This window comes from Pagrus pagrus (genome assembly GCF_965226575.1).
Source record: "Pagrus pagrus genome assembly, chromosome: 24".
In the NCBI taxonomy this organism is placed as follows: domain Eukaryota; kingdom Metazoa; phylum Chordata; class Actinopteri; order Spariformes; family Sparidae; genus Pagrus; species Pagrus pagrus.
The window spans coordinates 5,314,373-5,338,393 of NC_140206.1; the positions used below are offsets into that span (position 1 = coordinate 5,314,373).

At 44.2% G+C, this 24,021-nt stretch overlaps 1 protein-coding gene across 2 annotated transcripts in view; it reads right to left on the minus strand.

Annotated features, from left to right (window-relative positions):
* Positions 1 to 24,021, minus strand: part of LOC311253344 (nck-associated protein 5-like) — a gene marked incomplete at its 5' end in the record, with an annotated part of 154,179 nt that overhangs the window by 119,208 nt on the left and 10,950 nt on the right. Inside the window, one exon of one of the 2 annotated variants that reach the window (XM_084347243.1) lies at positions 7,674 to 7,767. The exons of the other annotated variant lie outside the window; for it this stretch is intronic. Coding sequence (XP_084203369.1) covers positions 7,674 to 7,745 — 72 coding nt within the window. Of the gene's footprint in view, positions 1 to 7,673; positions 7,768 to 24,021 lie in introns of those variants that run through there. 2 annotated transcript variants of the gene reach the window in all.

Consider the following 24,021-nt stretch of genomic DNA (forward strand, 5'->3'; position numbering starts at 1 on the left):
GGGAGAAGATCAACACGGTCCACCTACCGGCCCTGACAGCACCCGACTCCCTCGAATGGTGGGAGCGGCGTGAAGGTCACCGCCTTCCCGACTGCGAGGCTGTGGTGTAAGCGTAGCCGGCAGGCGGATGTGGTCGAGCTGGACCGCACTAGGCTCCCCTCTGCCCAACTTTTTTTCGCAGGGGCCGAGGCCGGGCTAGCATCAGCCGCAAACGCTTCTGACAGAGCGCATTAGCCACGTCAGACGAAATCAGGTTCCCTGCAGACAACACCTTATTATAATGCAACGCACTGCGGCGGGTTGAGCCGAGGCAGATCTCTCGGATTTCGTTGCATCCGCTCTGTTTGCTGTGTTTGCACATGAGCCGGGTCCAGCGCAGGATATTGTGGAGAAACATTTTGCTTATGAAAATAACCACCGGCCGTTTTCTTTAAAACATGTCAGACGGAATTAAAACCATTTTCTCACGACGAGCAACACGAGCTGAAAACTCTTCCCGACCGAAACACACTGGACAAAAGAGTGTTAAGTTCAAACACTTGTGAGGTAAAGGTTAATCTACCACCGCTCGCATCATCAAGTGGGTAAAACAGCCTGTAGTGTATTCAGGGGAGATAATAGCGGCCCAATCATGACACAGTAAACTTCCACATGAGGCTCCAGGCGTCTCCCTCGGGGCGCTCGCCCTCCCTGTGACACATCACACAGCCGGGCAGGTGATCTTTTGTTTGGGACCGAGATGATGATGAGACGAGCACACAGGACGGAAAACACACAAAAAAAAACAGCGAGGATGGCAAACAGCGAGACAAAAAAAGAAAGAAATGAAAGACAAATGTGCTGCAGGCTGTTCCCCAGCGTACAGCTGATATACAGGAGCGCTATTATTGTGTCTGGCTGCGCCGCTGGGAGCTGACAGGCACTTTAAAGTCTGCACTCGGAGGCTGTCGTCTATAGAAAGGCACAGGGGGAACCAGAGGACGGTCGGTCAGGGCCGGGACACTGCAGGGGCCCGACCAGCTGGAGCACCTGGTGTTCACAGCCAGCACACACACACACACACACACACACACAGACACTTTTACACACATGTGAGATGACCACATGGAAGCACACACTCACCCCCAGCCTGTTATATATATTTGCTCACACATGAACAGGCGCTGATAGCGTGTTTGAGTCCACATGAACGCACACGTGCCGCATATAAGCACACTCATGTTACTTATACACTGGGGTCGGACACGTTACTGCAAGTAAATAGTAAAAAAAAACACTAGAAAGGGAATCAGTAGAGTGCATACCTCCGCCAACGCCCAACAGTCCACTTTATTCTATCAAGCCGAATCACATATTAAACTCATTAGCCTCATATCACTCTAAATTCAAACAACCCATCACTGCTTAACCATCATTAAGCTCACCAGATCTGGAATCAGCATCACTGTACTCACTCATAGATACCAGACACCTAAATACGTCTTCTTATTCATCAAGATCCATTCAGAAATTAATGTAAACGTAAAAAAAATAAAAAAAATAGTATTATTGTTGTTGTTGGTATTACGTATTGTTGTTGTTGTTGTTGTTGTTGTTGTTGTTATTGTTGTTGTACTTGATGTTGTTCTTGGTATTACGCATTGTTGTTGTTATCGTTGTTGTTGTTGTTATGGTTGCTATTGTTATTGTTCTTGTTATTGTTCTTGTTATGGTTATTGTTGTTGTTGTTATTATTGCTGTTAACGTTACTGTTACTGTTTACTATTACTATTTTGTTATCGTTGTTGTTATTATTGTTGTCATTATTACTGTTATTGTTGCTGTTGTTGTAGTTGTTGTTCTTGGTATTATGTAATGTTGTTATTATTCTAGTTGTTATTTTTGTTATTGTATTGATACTATTGTTGTTATCATTGTTATTATTGTTGGTTTTATTAATGTCGTTATTGTTATTGTTGCTGTTGTTGTTGTTGTTGCTCTTGGTGTTATGTTTAAGGTTACATGAGGTTGTAGTGAACCACACAGACACAAAAATGTAGAGACTGACCAATAAGATATTCAATCTTTGACAGCAGTAGTTCAGGAGTAAAAAAAAAAAACTGATATCAAAATAGTAAAAAGTCATCAAACACTTAATCCAAAGCAGTTCAGTTGAACTGCAGGTGAACTAGGAGTCACATACAGACAGGAGAGCAAACTGCTGGTCTGGATCAGTAACGTCAGTCCAATATCTGATAAGTGAATTATGTCAGTATCGGCACTACTTGATCTCAACTCAAATACGAAACATGTTATATATTGTTGCTTCAGCTGCAGCAGGATGAGTCGGCCCGACACCGCCCAAACTGCTGCTGGAGGAGTTGGGCAACAGTGTTTTATGACCAGCCTGTCATATAAACGTGCATGTGTGTGTGATTTATTTGTACTTTTTGGAAAGTGATGAATATTGAGCAACATTTAAAAAGAAAGCCAGAGCAGATCATTCACCTGCACATCATTAAATCCACCCCGACAATTATAATTACAACCACTCTGGGGTCATTATCCCCCCCGTTAGTGTCTGTCAGCAGTATTTGTAGCCAGTTTCCTGCAAGAGCGGCTTCGTTCTCGTTAGTGGAAAACCAACGTTCACCAAAAGTGACACCTCACTCTCTGCTGAGCAACACGACCTGCCCAGAAACCAATGTTGCGCATTCACCGTAGCATGAGTAACAACATGACCTCAATATTTCGGAAAGTGTGTTTGTGTGTCTGTTTTGGGCGGCGGCAGCAGTGGTGGTGGTGTTGGGCGGTGGTGGCGGTGGTGGGAGGATAATCCATGCAAAGCTCTGAATCTGAATTTCGGCTGTTGAAAGCCAATAAGGCGGTATCAAAATGAGGGCAGAGTTAATTAATCATCTCGGCTTCCTTTTCATGGCCCTCCCATGACTGTCCCGGGGGCCTGTGTGAGTGTGTTTTGTATGGTGTGTGTGTGTGTGTGTGAGAGGGAGGCAGGAGGGTGGTGCAGGTTGCAGCTGGGGGATATTAGCATAAAGTAATGTGAGCCAGCAGACTGCTGAGCTCCTGTAAGGCCGCTGTAAACCTCTGAGGAGCAAACAGGAAACTACTGACACCTGCTTTATTCACTGACCGCAGAAGAAAAAAAAGAGACATTTAACGGACAGTCGACAGTGTGTTCGTTGCTGATGTGGCGCTGATGAAACAAAAAACTTCCCTTTCTTTATGATACAATAGTTAATTAGCATATCAGAGAGTGTGACTCATTAAAAAGCGCATGTAGTTTACATTAATGCTGAGGCAGGAAGCTTCTACATGAGACTGTATACAGTGTGCTGTATTTGAACTGTCATACTGTGTCCACATGTCATGTGAACAAAGTCAATAACGCATGAACGTATGTAACGTTTCTTCTTTGGAAAGTTTTCGTTAAAATTTGAAAAATTTTAAATTTAAAAAAGTTTCAAATCTAAAAAGTTATAAAAGTATGTAGTTCACATGTGAACATTTTAATTAATAAATGAAAAAACCCAATCACTCTAGTGAAAATGTCCAGTTCACATGTGGGAATTTGCATCCACATGTGCAAAACGCCAATCATTACTTCATTAATTCATGTTAAAATATAAATTTCAAATTGGTAAATTTCATTCAAATGTGGAAAAAAAGTCACATATGACAAGATTTTCTTTTCACATGTGAAATTTTTTGTTCACATGTCAAAACACTCATATGTGAAATGTTGAAAGCAAATTTCATGTGACATGTTTTGTTTCCACATTTGGTAATTCTGATCTACATGTGGAATAAAGTCAGTCACGTATGAAAGTATGTAATTCACATGTGAAAATGTAAATTTCACATTTTCTTTTCACATGTTACAATCTTAGTTCACATCTGAAATTAGCCAACAGCATGTGGAAATGTGTGAAAATGTGCCATTTTCACATGCAAAGGAGCAGATTTCTCATCATTTCATGTGCCGTGTTTTGTCTCCATGTAAGGAAAATTAAATTCACGTGTAAAACTGTGATTAAAATCAATTTCGCCTTTGTGACATTGTCATCGGGGTAAGACTCAAAGACATTACAGTGTAATTTTGTTTTGTACGAACACGAAACGATTCTCTGAACGTGCAGACAGACTCATCAATCAAACTAACATTTGGTGCCACTGTTCATTAAACTTCACAAAGAGAAAAGAAAAATGTTTTTCTAAATATTCAAAACTTTTTGTTTGTGTTCTTACATCAATCTCGCCACTGTCCATAAATACTCTTAATGTTTTGCAGCTGCGAGCGGCTCGTCTCTTCTGGTTTTTGTGCGATGCAATGTGACACAACAGCACAAACAAAAACAAGTCTGCTCACTTAGTCACGGTATTATTCCCTTTCACTGACGCTCAGTCGTTCCCTCTACAGTGAGATGACACTTCAGACACTTATGAATCATCATCGTTTGGCGTCATCACTGGTGACCCAGGTGTGCTTTGGCATCTGTCGAACGTGACTCATTGCATTGAAGGCTATAAAGTATAAAGTGTGAATACATTTCACACCTAGAATTCAAACACTCAAAGAGCTCATAGAGCACATACTGACTTTTTCAGATTACTTAAAGGATACTGTCTGTCCTTATACAACACTTACATGCCCATAAGCACACTGAAATACATTAAGGTGATGGTAATCCTTCCTCCTGTCCATAGTGGCCGCTAAGATTTCCCTTCCTAACACTATTCTGATGTCTTCTTACAGAAGTAGGTCTTTTTGTTTGCAGAGAAAGCAATTGCTGTCATTACCAGTCAAAAGGCAACCAGATGAACTCGTAAACAAAAGATGCACAAGGCCGAACATCATTGTTGGATTATTCAGACAATATAATCAACGGTTACTGGCGACACCCCTTGTAGATACCCAACTGATTAGCTCCAGTTAATGTTCTGGATTAATCTTTCTAGTCCGAAACCGGGACTGTGGACTTCCACCACTTAAAATCGAGTTAAATGTCCAGTGTGTTGGATTAAGTGATATGTAGCGGTGTGGTTGATGATTGCAACCAACTGAATAGCCCTCGCCTTGCCTTTACATACAGTGTAGCCGCTAACAATGCTAAAATGACAACCACGAAAGGCTCTCTCTAGAGTCAGTGTTTGGTTTTGTCCATTCTAAGGTAAAGAAAACACAACAATTCTTAGTCTAGGTGACAATAGATCCTCCTAATTCACCCTAAATCCTGGACTGGACTAAGATCTCTTCAGAACCAGCACACAAAACTTAAATCTATCATTTAAGTTGATCATTTTTTCCATTTATGAACACATTACATACGATCTACACCACAACCTGCTCATGATTAGCATGATGAAGCTGAAATACAGCTCATGTTCTGCTGCGTACAGCTCCATTAACACAATGAGATAACTACTTTGGCAAACAGTTGGCTGAATGCAGAAGATTATAAGTCTAGAGCAAGTTTCTACAAGCTCATATTAAAATAAATGGAAACCAATGGCTGCTCTGAAGGAACTTAATCAGCCTAAAATCTTATGGCCTGCATTAGATTATGTACTTATTAGCTAATGGGTTGGAGCATGCAAAAAAAACAGCCTGTTTCTCCTCATAAAAAACAGATTCGCTTCACGATAACTGAGTCATGAGGAGACAAAATGGCTTTTGCGTTCTCTTCACTTTTTCGCCGTTGCTGCCACAGGCAGGTTGATAGCGCTTCTATTTTGGCAGCTTGGATGTCTGAGGATGATAAAGAAAAAGCACTCCTGGACTCTTAAGGTGGCTCGCACGCCAAAAACTCACAGCAGTGCACAAAACACTTTCATTCAATTGGTGGGTAAAAGCAATTTTTTTTTTATCAGTGAAGAGTCTCTTGTGGCCCTGACAAAGCTTGATCTTGTTTGAGGCTTTGAGTACAACGCACAAGTATGATAGACAGTGCAGAACATGAGCCATAATGCCAACATTCAATGCCCAAAAAGAAAAGACTACACAGAAGTCTTTCAGGCTGGAAAAAGGCTCAGTGGGTCAGAGTATGTGTGTCAGTGTGTGTGGAGGTTTTGGGTTTTTGTTGGTGGGGGGATTTTTTTCTAAACGGAGCACAGGGAGCGATCCGGGCACGAGGAGGAGCGAGGGAGTGAAATAAGATGGAAAAATGCAATCATGCATCCCGGGCCTCTCCAAGCTCCTCGTCGTCGTCGTTGCGCCCCTCCTTCTCCTCCACGAGCCATTAGTCACTATCCAGCTCCTGTTAATGTAATTAGATAAAGGATATATGGAGCCTCGGAGCTCGGCGGAGACATTTGTCTGCATAATTGCGTCCATGCGGTGGCAGAGGGTAAGAACCCCTGGATTTGCACAAAACACCTCTGGCTCGATAAGTCAGGAGAAGAGGACGGAAAAGTAAAGATAGAGAAGAGAAAAGATGGATGGAAATAATCTTTATCCTTTATCCAAATCACTCAGGGTTAGGGTTATGGTCGACGTTAGGGGTTTGGGTTGGGGGCTAGGGTTAGGGGTTGGAGTTGGGGTAATGACATCTCTTCTGCTAAACCAGCTCCAAAACAAATAACTCACAAGAAAAAAAATAGATGTTACATCTAGATCTGGCTGTTTCCCACTGTAATGCCACTTCCCCCTCCTTAATATACATGCTGGTCATTCGGGCTAGGGTTGGGCTTGGGGGTTAGGGTCATGGTCAGGTTTAGGGCTACGGTTAGGGTCAGAGTTACCACATCCTCAAATCTTGGTGATATTTTTAGATCTGGCTGTTGCATCATGTTCAAATGCTGCTTTCTCCCCCCACAATATACATGCTTCTCATTAGGGTTAGGGTTGCCACTTCCTGCTTTACACGCTCCAAAAATGACAAACAAACAAGTATAAACGATCAAAATTCAAACCCAAGAAAACATTTTTTAGATCTGGCTGTTGCATCGCATCCAAATGCCACTTTCTCCCCCCCCCACACTGCTCATTAGGAAACCAGGTAATAAACTGTCAAATGTCACCATCCGTCTCAGCCATTTGGGGTGAACGTGTGCAGATGGCGGGCCGGTCCCCAGATTCAGACCTTCTGGAGATGTATCGGGAACAGGCTCGATCCTAGCACGTAATTAGCGGCGGTCGCAGCTTGTCGGCTAGTGACCTACATATGGAACATGGGAAGATCGCTGCACTCTAGATACACCTACATTCCCATACACTTGAGAGGCATTGACACAGTTCAAACATAAACGCCGGAGCTAAATTTATCTTTAGCACCAAACTACAGTCAAAAAACACAAGATTTTCAATGTACAGAGAAGAAAAGCAGCACATTTTCACAAAATTGTCAACTACAGATCTAAATACTGCATGCACACCCCAGAAACAAACTTGTATCTCTTTTGCTTCCTGATCAATTGCAACTTTCACCAACCCTCCCCCGCACCTCTAACCCTGGGCAATTCCTGTCTCCAGTCTGGGGCACAAGCGATGTAGGTGGTTGTGGATTTGGGCGGACTGGAGGGCAGGATGTTAGCCTGATTATCACCCAGTCAGACCTACTTCCAGCTCCAGACAGCCTGCCTCCTGCCCCAGATACCTCCTCGGCGGATGGAGTGCTTGAAGGGATGTAGGAACCGGAGGAGGGGTGAGGGGGGACAACGTATGGATCGAGACTCACCGCCAGCAGCTCCAGAAGGGGAGCGTTTCGGATCCTCCCGACGCCGCCACTGTGGTCCACGAACTGGCTCATCCCGCGTCCTCTTCCCTCGTCTGCTCGCCTTCCTCCTCTTCCGCTTGGTTCCCCACTTCTGCCCTAGCTGAGTCTCAGCTGCTGCCTGCCACTGTGTGTGTGCGTTTGCATTCGGCGATGTGTGTGTGTGCGTTGGACTGATGATGCAGCAGGCAGTCGTGCAGCCTTGGCAGCGAAAAAGCCTCGTCTGAATTCTCCTCAGTAAGGCCACATCAGCTCTTGTCAATATTTAACCAGCAAGTCAGGACGGATTAAATCACCTGGGCAAGACCGACTGTGGTCTGCTGCCCAGGAGAGCGTGTGTTTTTATGTGTTTATGTGTGAAGCAGCACCCGGCTGGTATTTGTGCACGAGTGTAAAGACATAAAACATTAACACATGTCAGGAGAGGGGTCTAATTCAGGCTCCGTGTCGGCTGTTTCTCCTCTCTCTCCGACTCCGAGCTTCGGCCCAAAACTCACACTCAACGGTCACAATGTGGCTTCTGAACACTGGCCGCTTCACTAATACGACCGCTGCAGCCACTCGGGGAGATCTGAGGCGATGTAAAGAGGGACTTGGCAGCAGAGAGTGAGAGAAAATGTGTGTGTGTTCGTGCAGCTGACTGGCAGAGCGACAGGAGTATCAAACAGCCAATGAAAGGGCTCCTTGACATTTGCCTCAGGAGTATTTTTCCCCCTGTCTCACTGCAAGCGCAGCGCCTCAGTTTGACATCAAATATGCTGTATGACTCGTGAGCTCTGGCAGGAAAAGAGAGGGGCTTGATCCAAGTACTTTGTACCGGTCAATACACTTTTCACAGGGAGGACACGTGGGTCTATTCGAGGGAGGCAGCTCTTTGACAAGCTTTTGGAGCCTTTTCTGATCCCGCAAATACAATATTTAGTGCCTATCCTTCATGTTAGATGTTAAAGAAACGTGTCAGAAAGCATCTTTCAAGACTTTTACAAGCAGCAGTTTCACGTAATGAGCAAGCACATGTCATTTGTTGTGTTTAGTGATTAAAACAGGATCTAGTGTCCAGGTCATGATCCAATCGAAAGCTCCAGAATGGCAACTAAATGCACTTTGTCGTTTGGACGGTGAAAATGATTTCTTAATTGCCATCAAAATGACATAAAACCTAGTTAAAACCAACATAGACATCAAGTCTTTAAAGTGCTCAGAAAAACACTGAAAATTTGAGTGTTAACAATCTCGAACTGCTGAAGAAGCTCATGTGATACGATCAAAAGCTCAAGAAGAGCTATTACATCAACCTTTTGGTAGTTTGAGTTTTCTCCACTGTTGTTTTCAAGATCAAGAATCAGCACTTACAACCTCCAAATCCATGGAAACAGCTTCAAGTGCATCTGCTGATGAAGGTCGTAATCTGATCAAAAGCTCCAGAACTAAACGGATCTTGCAGTTTGGACATTAAGAAGGTTTTCTACACTGTGTCATCACTGAACTTCAGACTAAGGACCATGTCGAACAATCAAAAGCTCCAGTACAGCTACTAAATGGACCTTTTGATTACGCTTCCTGCTGTTTTCAAGAAGATCAAGAGACAACTACAAGTCTATGAAAACTCCTTCTGCTGATGAAGATCATGTGATAGGGTTTGGTCTGGACTTGGAGAACGCTTTCTAAACTGCCTTCAAAATGAACTTTAAACCCTATGAAAGCCAATGTGGATGTTGAATCTCCGACATGTGATCTGATCAAAAGCTCCAGAGAAGCTTCTAAATGGACATCCATGTTTGGACATAAAACGTTTTCTAAACCGCCCTCAACAATCAACTTTAAACCTCATTGAAGCCAACATGGACGTCAAGTCTTCCCATACAATCAAAAGCTCAAGAACAGCTACTAAATGGACCCTTTTTCTTTTTTGGTAATTTTACTTTTCTCGACTTCTCTTTCCGAGATCAAGAATCAGTGCCTGCCACCTCCGCTAACCAGTTTCTGGAGGGAAACCCTGAGAATGAGCTCCGAACCGCAGATTGCAGGTTTCATCTCATTCACAGTGGTCTGGCCAAGTAGGCTGCACATAGAAAATAACAGCTCTCTGCTTCAGATTGGAAAACATGGAAGCAAGGAGAGCTTCCTTCAACTCTGCTCTAAATCTGCCATAATCAACTCCTGTAGACTGTAGAGCTGCTAAATTGTCCTTCATTTCCAACTAATGTGACTTCTTTTAAGTGGATTCTGGAGAAGAATAGCTGATCGTTGAGTTTCATTCCCAGGCTGTCAAAATACTGACGCTTTAGGCGAAACCAAAAGTGACTCAACAATCAACCATTTTTCTCCAGAATCACCTATGCTTGCAGCCGTGACTCACATAATCATCTCAAGACTTGGGTTGAGATAAGATTGGGTTGTTCCCAAACTTAATTCTTAAGGATCTATGATCATTAAACCAAGGATTATGAAAAATACAGTATATGAAAGGTTTTGTTTTGATTACTGAGGTCGTAATACTCTTGTTCTACTGTATAATGACTCAGGAAGGGTGGAGATATGACCATCTGGTTGATTAACATCCATGTCCACTCAATTTATCCCTTTCCAGCCACAAGGTATGTCCCACTGGGCTTATCTCAGGAAAGTAAACATTGGAAATATCCAACCTGGCCTCCACATATTAGAGAATATTGGGAATACTTTCATAATTCTCCAAAGATGTCCACCAAAGTCTCCAAAAACATCCATCAAACTCAATTTCTAAAGTTTCCGAGTGGACAAAAACATCACTACATTGCCAAATCAGGCCTTAATATCTAGTTTTAATGTGTGTTGAAGTAGTTTAGTTCCCATCAGAACAGGCGGAAATGATTCATGAGTGGGTGGTTTCCAAAAACTGATCTTGCAGGACTGGTTTTGGCTGAACAAGGCTTCATGATATCAGCAAATAGCACACATATTTCTGACAATATGGCCTCAAAAGTCTTTGTTTGTGACCGAGAGCCTGACTGATCACTACAACATTAGAGCTGCAACAATTGGTCAATTAACCGATTTGAATTGATAATCGTTGGTAGTAAAAATGTCCAGAAATTGCTGGTTCCAGCTCCTTAAAAGAAGAACTTTCTACTTTTCTTAGTCTATCATGACAGTAAATGAGGCGTCTTTGGGTTAAAAGCAAGATGAAGACGTCACCTTAAAGTTTCTGAACTTGAAACTTTCTGGACTAAACGATTACTTGATTAATTGTGAAAATAATTAGAGGATCAATTGACAACACCGGCCCGAATTTAAGCATCTAAATATTCATTGTGCACAACAGTAAGAGCCTCTTGATGTGCCATCTCCAAAATGACAGTTACATTTTGATGAATCACCCAATAACACATCTACTTTAACATTAGCATGGGAGCCAGCCTTGAATATGAACACTCTGCTCCCGCTGACCTACATAAGCTGCGTTTTCTCCCTCAGAGAATTGAGCCGGTGACCTGTGGCTATCACTGTGATTGATGGGAGCTGAGTGACAGGTGGTGCTCCTGCTCCGACGGAGATTACAAACTCATCAGTCAGCGGGCGCCCGGGCGAGCCTCGCTGAGGAATTTATGACATCAGACAGCGGCAGCTTCACACCGGTCAGGTGTTGGGAAACGAGCTGAGGTGGTGCAGGTGTAGAAAAATCAGCGCCCTGCCCCGAGAGCTTTCCCGTCAGTGACTAATTATTTTCCTTCGAAGACGCTTCCACAGAAGTCATTAGACCTTTATTAAATGAGTGCTTTTGTGGTTTGAGTGACGCTACTGCTACCGGTTATATAACGGCATAATGAGTATTCTATCACTGAAATGTGCAACCATGTCTGCATAATAAAGACGGAGGTTTTAAAAATGCATCCGATTAAGAGACGCTTCATTTGTCAGTGAGGAGGCATCATGACACTAATACCCTTATAATGATTTTGGTTCTGGGATGGCAAGAAAATTGAATCTTGGCTGGAATGAGTGACTATTTTGGTAATGCATCTTTAGCGAATGAGACGGCCCATTAATCAAAGCTTCAATGAGACTAATGGTAAAATAATATAAATATAATAGAGCAAATTATAGGCAATTATTGAGGTTTTGGAATGGCCGTAAAACTACACAGAGGTAGACATGACTGAATAATTCACGTCGTTTGTCAAGCTCTGAACTATTCGCAAATTACAAGGCGCTGAAATTCCTAAGCGTCGACGTATGTAAGAATGCGCTGCGCCAAAATAAAACCACCTTCCGACCCCCCTAACCCTTTCAGGTTTTAACCTCTAACCCTTTAAAAACAAAGAGGTCGCCAGGTGCAAGGACGCACCGCTCCTCAATGTGAACACCTGGTAGGAACTCGCCATACGGGCCCGACCAGTGTCTCCTCAGGAAGCCGCCTAATGTGCCCCTTAAAATTGCGTCTCACACTGTCGTCAGGCTTAAACACGTGCTGGAATCCACCCTGTATTAAAACCCACATTCAGACGCTAATTTCCAATGCAGAAATGCTCACGCACGTCACATTTACGAGCACATGTTGGCACACGAACACACGCCATCAATCAAGCTCGTATCAAAACAAACACGCCGAGGCCTAGAGTACTTATGTGGAGCCGTATATCAAATGTTAGTTTTAAAGTGGTTTCTGTATGTATTTACTCTGTGGTTGGACCTAATGCGGAAACATGTAAATATTTCCCCCGGACTGGGCGGGAAGTGATTCTAGGATCGTTGTGGCACTTCCCAGACCACCACGCAACATAGAGCTCAACACAAAGGCTGACGCTGGGATCAGAAGGTAACATTATTGAGCCAAAAAGAAGAGGCACACCACACTAAAAGACTACCGCCCGATACATTGTTGTCTTGGGAGTAACAGAAGAGCACATGTTGACTTTATGTTAAAACATTTCACAAGAAACTCGAATTCTCACGTGTTCCTCGACCAAAACAGAAACAGAAACGAATCAAGAACAGTTGGCTGGATCATTCCTGTGGTGAATTTTATCAGAAAAGAAAAAGAAATAAGGGAAAACCCAACATTTTGGTTGAGATTGTGGTTGGAAAGTTGTAGGCAACAACGCCCCAAAAACTCTTTGGCTCTGCCTGTAAAGATGACGAACTGGACGAAGTTAGACATCTTTACAGAGACCTGGCTCCACCACAACATCCCAGATTAAGCTGGTGTACTTGAAGGGTGGACCTTGTTCAGAGGCGACATAGGGGAGGCAGACTCCATGTTTACTTCATTGATGCTTGGTGCTTGAACAGAGTTAATGGTCAAAATGTTTCCCGGATGTCAAATCCACCCGATGCAAATTAAAAAAAATCACCTTCTATGTCTGGTCTATGTTTGTGTAGCACGAAGGAACCACAAACTTTCATTTGTTTATTTGTCATCATGCAACCATGTGCTGCACGATGACAAATAAACCACCTTGGATTGCTGTTATGCGCTCGAGACGGATGACTGAGAATGTGGCTGAAACAGCTGTTGTGTAGACAAGACTTAAATGACAGGACATTGACATATTATCATCTTATAAAGCTGAAACTGTCAGGTGTTTAAATGTGTTTGTTTTATTTTTTTTTCATTGAAAACAGCTGTCTGCTGCAGCAGATGATGAGAGCAGGGAGCAAAACAATGTGACAAAAGCCTGAACTCTACGTAGGACTGAGGGGAACTGTAAAACCTAGAGATAATTCTCGTCGGGTTTGTTGCTACAAGCGACCCCTTTCATGTGATCCATTGTTTTGCCCAAAAGCCCAACGATCAGAGTGTGAATACCCGTTTTACAAAACCCTCAAAGACAGACATCTAGATCCGTAAACCCAACAACAACAAGCCTGGTTCCCCCCACATTCTGAGCTCCAGTCTGAGAAAACCCAGCATGAAAGAGCTCCCTCAGCTCCCAGCTGAGGGTTTGGCTCGGCGCCTGATGAGGAGGATGTGATCACAGGGCGGCCTCTGTGCAGAAGAATAGACAGGACGTGCTTACCACCGCACCAACCTTCTGCCTCTCACACCCACACCCGGTCTGCCAGGAGCCCAGAGAGCGAGCCCGTCCCGCCTCAGCTGCAAGGTGAGGAGGTGGGCTTCCTGGTGCTGACAGATGCAGCCCCTCCTCAGCCTCTGCCTCTCCCTGTGCACTGGGGTCTTAATCTGCACGTCCAATCCTGTTAGCCGCCCTCTGCCAGTTTTTGCCCAAACCTGCGGTGCCAAAGATGGTGCCCCCGTCTGCATATGATAAACAAACATCCCTCGAGATGGGGAGCTTCCACGCCAGGTGGACGGGGTTAACACCCTGGGATAAGCTCTACTGTGCTTGGATCATGTTTCAAGTTTCTCTGCTGAGGCAGGCCCTCTGTTTCAACACAGTGATCCCCAAAAATAATACTGTGTTTTGCACATCTGTTCAGTGGAAGACGAGTGTTTGTTTTCCTTGCACATTCGCCAGCTCACCTTAGTCAGTTAACTAAAATCCACACACATCAATCACACTCTGTTTTCTTAAATACGCATGTAAATTTGTTCATGCATCCCTCAACTACCCCCGTAGATACCATGCTAATAAAAAATAATACGCGCTTCCATAAATGTAATATGTAGGATTAGTTGTTCATGAGAAATGAGGCTTAGACCTCTTAAACAGCTCTTGGGCAGCCAAGCCGAGCCAAAAAGTAGCAAACATGAGCTCAACCATTTTCACTGCGTGGTATTGTAAAAAGTCAAACTTCCAAAAGTCTGACATGGCTTGAAAATGTGCCAATGGTGCCGCAAGATCATTTCCATTTTTTTGTTGTGCGGTTTTAATAATTTATGACCACATTATAAAAACCATGACGTTAACTTTAATTATATTTTACATTGCCGCCTGATGGCTGTCGTAGCGCGCAGTGGTCACAAACGACAACCGTCTTAATGCAAAGACTTGTCATCGTAAACTCAAACTCAAATGTCAGATAATGAGCTGACTAGAAGAGCTGAAATCAGACTGCAGGGAAAACTAGAATAGGACTGGTACTCACTTGTAGATACCAGCCACATAAGTACTCCAAATCTCGCAATGTTCAAGAAATTAGAAAAAAATTCCTGGATCCACACCAAAAGTTAATGGGGTCTATTCTGGGTTGAGACCCATCCTCCATCCAAGTTTCATGGAAATCCATTGAGTAGTTTTTGTGTAATCCGGGTCACAAACCAACAAACCAACAAGCAGACACGGGTGAAAACATAACCTCCTTGGCAGATGTATCAAAAGGCCTCTGGCTTTATGGACAGATTTTGGTTGCTTGGGGGAAATGGATATCCAGCATTGTCTGGTTGTCTTATCAGTGTGTTACTGCCTCTCCCAAAACAGATTTCTTTGAAGGGCTTCCACATTTAAAACCTAAATATTAGATCTACTCTTCCAGCAAACGGCTCTGATGATGATGTTAATTTCTTTTTTCTCTTTTTGTTAAACAAATTATTTATTAATAATTTATCTGTCGCGACTGGTTAATTGGATTTTCTGCATGTTTTCCTCTGTTTTTATGCGCATTTTGAATTTGGGCATTTGAAGAAAATGTAAATGAACATTAATTTGCATTTTTATTACCAATTTTATGGAAATTCTGTTACAATTTGCCCTCATTTTGGATGGAGATGCCATTTCTCTTCTCACCTGTGCTTTTGCTTAGCTCGACAGCCAATCAGAGTTATTTCTCTCACCAACCTGCCAAAAAGCCGCCGACTAATACCAACATTTAAGGCCACAGATGCTCCAACAACAACTCTGACGTTAACAAACACCTGACCGACAGCCCGAAGGAGACTTGACCGGAAAAAAGAAGAAGATTTCTTCTTCAGGGAACATCTGATCACTATTCTTAATGTGATCACAATTAAAGCCTTATTTCTAGGTGTATATATAAACACCATTAATCTCAAAGATCAACCACAATGACAAATTGACTCCATGACAGTGTGACTCTCTTATCAAGATCACCCTCCACTTGAGCAAATCTGAAGGACGCAAGAGTGTTTCCAAGTGTTTGATCCTGTCTGGTGATAACACCGTCAGATAAAGAGGACTGTCTTCTCTTTGTCCCTGCAGACTTCAGGCCTCTCAAAAGGCCTCTGTGTCTCTGGTGCTGGGCTCTTATGAGAGAAAACCACAGGCTGAATCTCTATTGGTGCTAAAGCTGCAAAATGTTTGGGGAACAACGCATGTGACTCTGACCGCACGCGGCCTCGGTTTCAACTTTGATCTCCGTTATGATTGGAGGAGAGGGAGTCCAAAAATGGCCCCTCGACTCAAAGGGGGCACAAAGGACGGTCTCATTGGACGAGGGGAAAATGGACGTCCAATTATGCGAGCTGGCACAAGGCCCTGGGCAAAGTAAAAAGCCTCCTCAATCAGTTTGGAGCAGGTCCAAAAGCTTCCTCTGTTATTTGCCGACTGATTATTAACGTGTCTTTGATTGAGCGGTAGGCGATAAACCCTGAGTCACTGAAGATAACGGGACACGAACCTATGTTCAGCATGCCGAATGCGATGCTTTACCAGGGATCATTGCTGAGGCTTGCAACGTACACGCAACTTGTGACATGGGTCAGGGATTTTCAGCACACATTAGCACACATCAGTATGTCATTGGCAGGCAGGGAGGATGGTTCACATGCTCAGCTGAGAATAAGCAGGTCAGTCGGAAAAAGCTTGGCTCATTATCACCCAGAGCAAAAATATGGTCTTCTGATTTACTCACCTGAAACAAAGCTCAAAACTCAGCTCAGAGCTCTGCTTAGGGTTTGGGTTAGCTATGGTTAGGGTGAGTTAAGGTGCAGGTGAGTAAGGGTTGGAGGTTAAGGTCAGGTTAGTGTAAAGGTTGTAGTTGGGGTTTAGGTTGGGGTTGGTCTGGGTCAGGGTTAGAGTTGGGGTTAAATGCCATTAAACTACCTTACTCCACCATTTCTCCGCCAAAGAGGCATTAAACTTCACTACACGCGATGCCGGGCTCCATAAAATATGATATAATTGCCCTAATAAAAACACAGGCAAGGTATTAACAGGAGGCTGCCAAATCTCATTACGTGGAGGTTGGAAAAACAGACGAGTGGCTCGTATCAAAACAGCCTGAACAATTATTAAACCAGTTTTTACAAGCGGATGGAGGCCGCTTAGTCTTATCCACAGCGTGTGGTTGGATGCGGGGGAAGCCGTTGGGTTTCAGACTGGAGTCTAGGGAAAAGCCAAGGTTGTAATCGTGCTCATGAGAGAGGTTCCCATGAGACAAGAGGGGGGGAAGAAAAAGAAAAAAAAACGCCACCTCCTCTGCCTCTCAAAGTGTCCCAGAGTTTGCTGGGTTCCCACAGCCCGCGGCCCCGTGGCTACCCACGCGGTGAGCCCAGGTATGCGTGGTATGTCACCTGCGCACCGAGGGAGCCGTCAGAGACCCGTCCGGAGGCTGGTACACCCCCGCCGTGAAACTTGATTTAAACGCCGGAGATGAAGAGAGAGAGACCGAGTGCTCAGAGAGGAGGAGTAAATCTTTTTGTGCGACTGGCTCCCACCCAAATTGTCCAATCAGCCTCGGCCTCAGAACCGCACTTTACACCAGTTACTCAAGAATCAAGCTGACACGCTGAGACAGCGCCGAGTGAGCGCTCGTCCCCCGAGCTCGGCGTCCTGTAATGCGCATGGCGTGAGAACCGGGCCCACACTGAGGACGGCATTGTCGGCGGATTTCTACTGTATAATTACACTCAATTAGTTTGAGCTGCTCAGTAATAATATCAAACCTCTCCGTTTGTCTGCCTGACGATGTGGGAGCCAATCAGATTAGACTGAGCATTTTCTTCCCATCCAGCTCCAGAGCTCGCTCCCCTGCTTAGTTTTATGTCTCCATTCTGCATTGTGTCAACCAGCTGTAATGAGCTGTGAGGGGAAGAAGAAGAAGAGGAAGAAGATGAAGAAGAAGGAGGAAATCCAGTCCTGCCAAGCGGACTCCATGCTGGCTCGCCATCTAATTCATTTGCACTTAAATTTAGCATAAACCAAACTAATTTGTCTGTTTTGGAGCTTGTTCCCGGGACAATTTTATTGTCTTGTTGGGCCAGTGAAACAAGTTGCAGCCTGATATAACAGCATGGCAGCAGATCAGCACGTAAAAAAGACTTTATACGAGGAGGAGGCTTGACAAAAGCCAGGGGGATTTAGCTAAACCCAAATACTTTGGAGATAAACAGGAAAGCACTGCCACATGCTGTTTATTCAATACAACTCACAACTATGCAGCAAGCGTTTAATCAGTGATGTGGAGCACTTGATTATTAACCCTCCCCTGCAGAGTGGTTTCAATTTGGCCTTTTGTTATCAATTATCTCTAAGCATGATTGCACTGCTACACACTTTATACACGTTGGCAGGGAAAAGGGTGTGGAAGACAAAACAAAGGGCATCCTCGGGTTGGTGAGTGTTACTTCAAGGGTCGAGGAGCCACGTCTTAAGATAGACGCACGTGAGGCTCTTTTGTTCGATGGGAAACGAGACAAAGACGAAGCTAAGGAGACAAATGTAAAGAGTTTTTGGCGACGATGAGCATCCAGCTCGGTCTGAGGACATGACAGGACGCTCATCATGTCCACTCCAACCAGCAATCACCAAGTCTGAATGTTGATGCAAACGCTGAAGTGTCTTTAGATGATTACACACTACTACAGACGTACTGTTTAGCAAATTTAAGAAGGATTTTAATCTCAGGTTGGAGAAGGGACGTCTGTGTTGCACCAAACTTTCCAAAAAAAACCCCATCTGACATCGAGGCAGGGTGCACATAGGTGCTGCTGACCCACGCCAATCATGGCTGCGATGGAGGCGGAGTGCTTTCACCTAAAGATACGACGAAACAGCTTCGAGAGATACGCACCGACGGATAAACCTCCGAGCCAAACGCCAAATTAAAAAGGCACAGCGGGAGATGGTGCTTACCTGATGAGTATGTATACATTGTTTGTATTTCTCAATAGTGTGTTCACTGATAGCTGGTGATTATTGCCCTACATGGATTTAAAAAGAAATTCAGTCAGTAACTCAGGCGCCTCTGGTTTTTGGAAGAGTTTCTCTGAACTCTGAACTCACATTTCCAGAATTTCTGTGGAAGATGTCCTCATTGTTACTCAGCGTAGCAACACAGGACCCTCCTGCCTCTCACTCCCATGATGACCAAGAAAAGTCAGAGTCGGGGGCTGGTTGGACGGGTCATTCGCAGGACTTTCCCTCCAGAGGCCGAGCTTCTCATATTGTTTGTAACCAAGAGTCAAGAGTGACTATTTAGTAATTTATATAACATAAGGAAGATATTGTACATGAGTGATGTAGCTGATACGTTAACCCAAACTATGATCAAGCAGTTTCAGTGTCTGAAACGAACCAACCTTTATTTTGAAAGTCTAACCGTACATTGTATATCACGTACTTGACCCCGGAGCCTTTATTTTGAAGTCTAACCAGACGTTGCGTTTAAAGTGTTGACCACGGAGGCCTTAACGTGCAAAACTGACATTACAGAGGTATTCATGATATAAACTGGATGAAGTTTTCTCCACAGTGTAATCTCTTGTTTTCAGCCACTATGTTGGTTGATGTTTCTTACCAAAATGCACCCTGGGAGTTGTAGTTGACCCCTCACCTTACATTTCTCTGCACGAGCTTGTACTTGTCAAAGAATCAGATATTTGCTAACATCGTTTGTGCTGATGAATCAACCATCAGTGTGCTCCATCTGCAAGTCATTCAACATTGTTATGGAGGAAATAAACGGGACTTTTTTACTTCCAATAGCCAGAGATGCCCCGGAAAAAAGCTCAAGACACTGACGAGGTTGGCACTTGGTTCCACCACATTGCCCAAAATTGGACTGTCCTGACCCTAATAGCGGACACAAACCCATACTACAGATTTCAAACGAGCATTATTTTCAACACTTGCCCACTCGAGCATTGGCAGCCGAATGAAAGAAACGTTCTCTGGCACCACAGATGATGCGTCGGTGCCGTCAGTTTCTTCACTCATAAACCGTCGGTGTTTAAACCCCTGTGATAGCCTCTTACTGTATAGGATAGACCCCTGACGGAGCTTCTGCCATGACCTAGTTAAAGCTGGCTGGCAGCAGCTAGCAACAGCTCACAGACCGTCCACGGCCATCGGGCTCACCGTGCGCGTCCCTGCATGACGAAGAGAGCCTCATCCGCAGGCGGGCATCAAATGATAAAAATAAATAGAGGCACAGAATCAACCCAGCAACACGGGCAGTTATGTAATGCAAATGGTGCCCCAGTTACTCGCTGTTACTGCTGCTACTCTGGGCCATCCCTGAGCTGCATAACCTGATCTAGATTAGATGCTCCCAACCCAACCTGTGTCCTGTCAATAAGCTCCCGATGACGTTGAGTAAGGGTGCGCTTCATTTACGACTTGCAGTCAGTGACTTGTCTGAAGGAAGCCTGCAGCTCTGAGCAGCTTTTGGAGCAAACGCACCCGGCGAAAAATTCCCTTAAACCTCGCCTGCATGCATCGAGGAAACATATGCCGGCTCGATGCATTATGCATGTGTGAGGCCGTGGTCCTCCTGACTGACATTCAAGCCTCATGTTCACCAAATTACCCATAGACGATTGATAGGAGCTTCGTATGAAGCCAGGCCATGTAATCCATCCAAAGAAGGAGCAGACATAAATATTTTACCTGCTCCTCGCCTGACATATGGTATTTTGTCTCCATGTCTGAGCGCCAGCGTGAGCTGAGAATCTGTCAGGGGCGTCCCCCGGTGGAAAATCTCCCCTCTTGTTCATCATCCTAACGGCCCATGAGACACATGGAATGCCTGAAATGTGTGAAAGCAACAAAACAAGGCCAACTGTTCGCAGGATGACGACCTTGTGACAGAGCTGAGTGAGCAGCACTCTGGCTAAAACCGCTGCGTCACACGCCGGGGGTCATCCGTCCAGGTCGCACGCCGCGTTACGTAAAGCGAAACGGACGAGCTGGACCAAAAAGCGAGCTCGCAGGTGACACGGAGGGAGCTCATGCCTGTCGTCTGAGGGAATGTCGGACAAACCCGCCTCTTGTGTTTTCTCAGATGCCTGAAAAAATAAATGTATCGGAGGCTCATATCCTCCCAGGAAAAGGAGTGTTTACAGGACTTAGTAGGTTTATCTGTGCCAGGGCCGGCAGGGCCACGAGGGCCTGAGACATGATGTCCCTCATCAGCGCTGGAAGGACAAAGACCCGAGTTTGAGTTTAAACTCAATGGCCTTTAAAATGAAGTCATTGTCATGCCTATTAAATTAATCGCCCACTATTTTAGGGTTATAATCGACCACTTTGAGTCATTTTTTTTTACATATAATTCTCTGATTCTGGCTTCTTAAATGTGATTATTTTCTGGTTTCTTTCCTCCTCTGTGACAGTCGACTGAATATCTTTGGGTTTTGGCAAAAACAAGATGTCATCTCGGGCTTTGGGAAACACCGATCGACATTTTTCACCATTTTCTGACGTTGTATAGACCAAACATTGGTTGGCAGATTAATCGACGCTGAAAGCAATCATTGGTTGCGGTCCAGTTGTGAATGATGAGATAATATCACATCCACGATGGCTCAGATGAAGATGTCTGGGTCCCCGACTCAGCACAAAAAACAGCTTTTTTTTGCGTCTTGAATGTCTTTTATGATGTGCGATCATGAAAGTGATATTTCCGGCCTTAACTAACCCAAGAAACACACACGTGCACACGAGCTACATCCATCGAACTCGCATCAAACAGGAGGGACAAACTTGCTGCTGCTAACACCAACCAAAAGCAGCTTGCACTTGCCACAGACTCAAATCTAGACAGTGCCACCAGATCTATGCTGGACCTCTCCCAAAAATGCTCGGGGCTTCCTCATGTCCCACTATTAAAGCAGCCCAGCACCCTTATGCTCCCGCTGCCCCCGAGTGAGAATAAATCATTGAGGGAGGAAAGAGCGTGGACGGCGAGAGGAAAAAAAGATAAAGTAAGACGAGTGAGAGTGAGAGAGAAGATAAGAAGGAGAAAGTCAAATGAGTGCACAAGAGACGAGGAACGAAGGAAAATAAGGGGGAAATGCATGCATGGATAGTCGAGTGGACAAATGTGAGCATGCTGAATCATAAAGCCATATCGCAAATATGACCTACTTCCAGTCGCACAGTAAATCAGGCCGCCGTGTATCCAATTAGAGCAATTAAAGCGGCAGTAAATCTCATAGCTACCAATAACTATTAACGATAGTGATATAATGTTCCTTTATGAATCAGCCTTTGGATAAGAAGCGGCACGGAGCACATCGCTGTGTAATCGCTGGAAGTTACACATTCACAAAGCTGCGGATGAATTATAAATTAAGCTCGTCTCGACAACACAACACGATCCGTCTGGATTCACTCTCATGTTGCAGTTTACAGAATGATCGACAGACTTTGGGGTTTGAGTCCGAAATCAAAGTGAAAATGAACATCAAGGTTTTTCACAGACTGGTTGATCCATTTTTAATGTCCTGTGGATTGAAGATGTTATTGTCTGTGCCTATGTTAGACATTAGACGGCATACGCTGGCTGTTCGACTGACTTGTCTACCGAGATAGGCGCTTATCCAGTGGGTCGCTTGGTTAGACACACAGGTACCAGGTAACTGAGATCAGCTGGTGGCTTCGGCAAGAATATAGCCTCCGCCGGCTTCTCACTAGTATTAATTATGTCCTATATCCTGCACCACTTTGGCTCGCCAGCAGTTAACACGACTATAAAATGTCAAAGCAGTCGTCCCTGGTGTTAAGCTCTTGCTCTTCACGAAACGGAAGAGCAAGAGCTTAGCGCTGTTCGCTAGTTAGCTAAGCTAGCCGTGCAGCTAGCTCTCCTAGGGGAACAGGGGAGCATTGAGGCACAGGGGCTAGCTGGCTAGCATGCTAACTTAAGTTGATATCTCCTCAACATAACATAAAAACTGTTATTTCTTCACATTTTGTTAATATTTAGTTAATTTTTGGATGGTTTGAACGTTAATTCTTACATATTGCACCTTTAAGCACCTTTGCTGCTTTGTAAATTAGTTTTTTGGACTGTTTATTGGACAAAAGCAGCAATGTGAAGACATCACTTTGAGCATTTCTCCCATTTTTCTCTCATTTTACAGACTAAACGATCATTTCATAATGAAAATAATGGTTTGTTTCAGCCCTAACAGGAACTATGTAAGGATCAGATCAGTTCACCTGGGTCAGCACGGGGCTTTCCCTTTAAGCTCTTTCCTACATGTCAGCAGTGGGTTAAGACAGGTCAGCAGCAAGTCATAAAGTCAGCAAGGTCAAGTCAATAAAGTGTGTCGGCTTCATTAAAGCCTCACAGTCATCAACAAACCACAGTAAATAACAAAATTACCCCGGAAAGGCAGCTTTTAACTGTATATCACTTAATGCTTTAGGAGTGTTTAAGGGTATTTTTGTCCCTTTGAAGAAATACCCCCTCTAATCAGCGACACCGAGAGACATTTCCGACATTAAAACGCTATTTTAAGCCTCTTGATTCATTATTTCCTGCGCTGTACGCACTGAGGGGGAATTAAGAGGCTTCTTCACTCCCCGACTCTCAGACACAACACACGGCCGCTATATGACTGCACTTGACATTCCTGAGAGGCACTTTGCCAGCAGATTCACCTTCAGTTAACCCTGAGCCCAAAAAACAAGTTTCCACTCCTGTGAATCGCAAAGAGCGGCCCGGGCGCAGAGATAACGCCCGTCAATCAAAGCGGCGGCTTTGACACACAGTTATGGGAGGCTGTTTATTCTCCCTGCTGCTTGACACGTGGATGTGTGTGTGGGTGTTTAACTTCAGGGTTAAAGGAGCAGTACGTCTAAAAAATTAAAGTTCTCACCCTCACGTTGACGGGAAGTCAGTTGAAGTTTGCAGCATTCTCCTAAACAACTGATGTCGGCGTTTTAAAGTGTCGATAAATAACCAAAAAACAAAACATCAAATGTCTCCGGAAGCCCCAAGATCCCAAATTTGATTTGTTACTTACACCCAAAGCAGCTTATTACGACCCATATTTACGATAAATATCAGGCAGCAACCTGTAGTCTTAATTATGCAAAGGATGGAAGTGAAAAGTCTGTCGAGGGACGAGGTCGGAGATGGACGGTCGGCTTAAAACAAGCACAGGACTTTCATTCAGGAGAGCTGTTCGTGTCCAGTCCACAACCAGAAGTTAACAATGAATTCTTTCATGTACATAATGCAACGT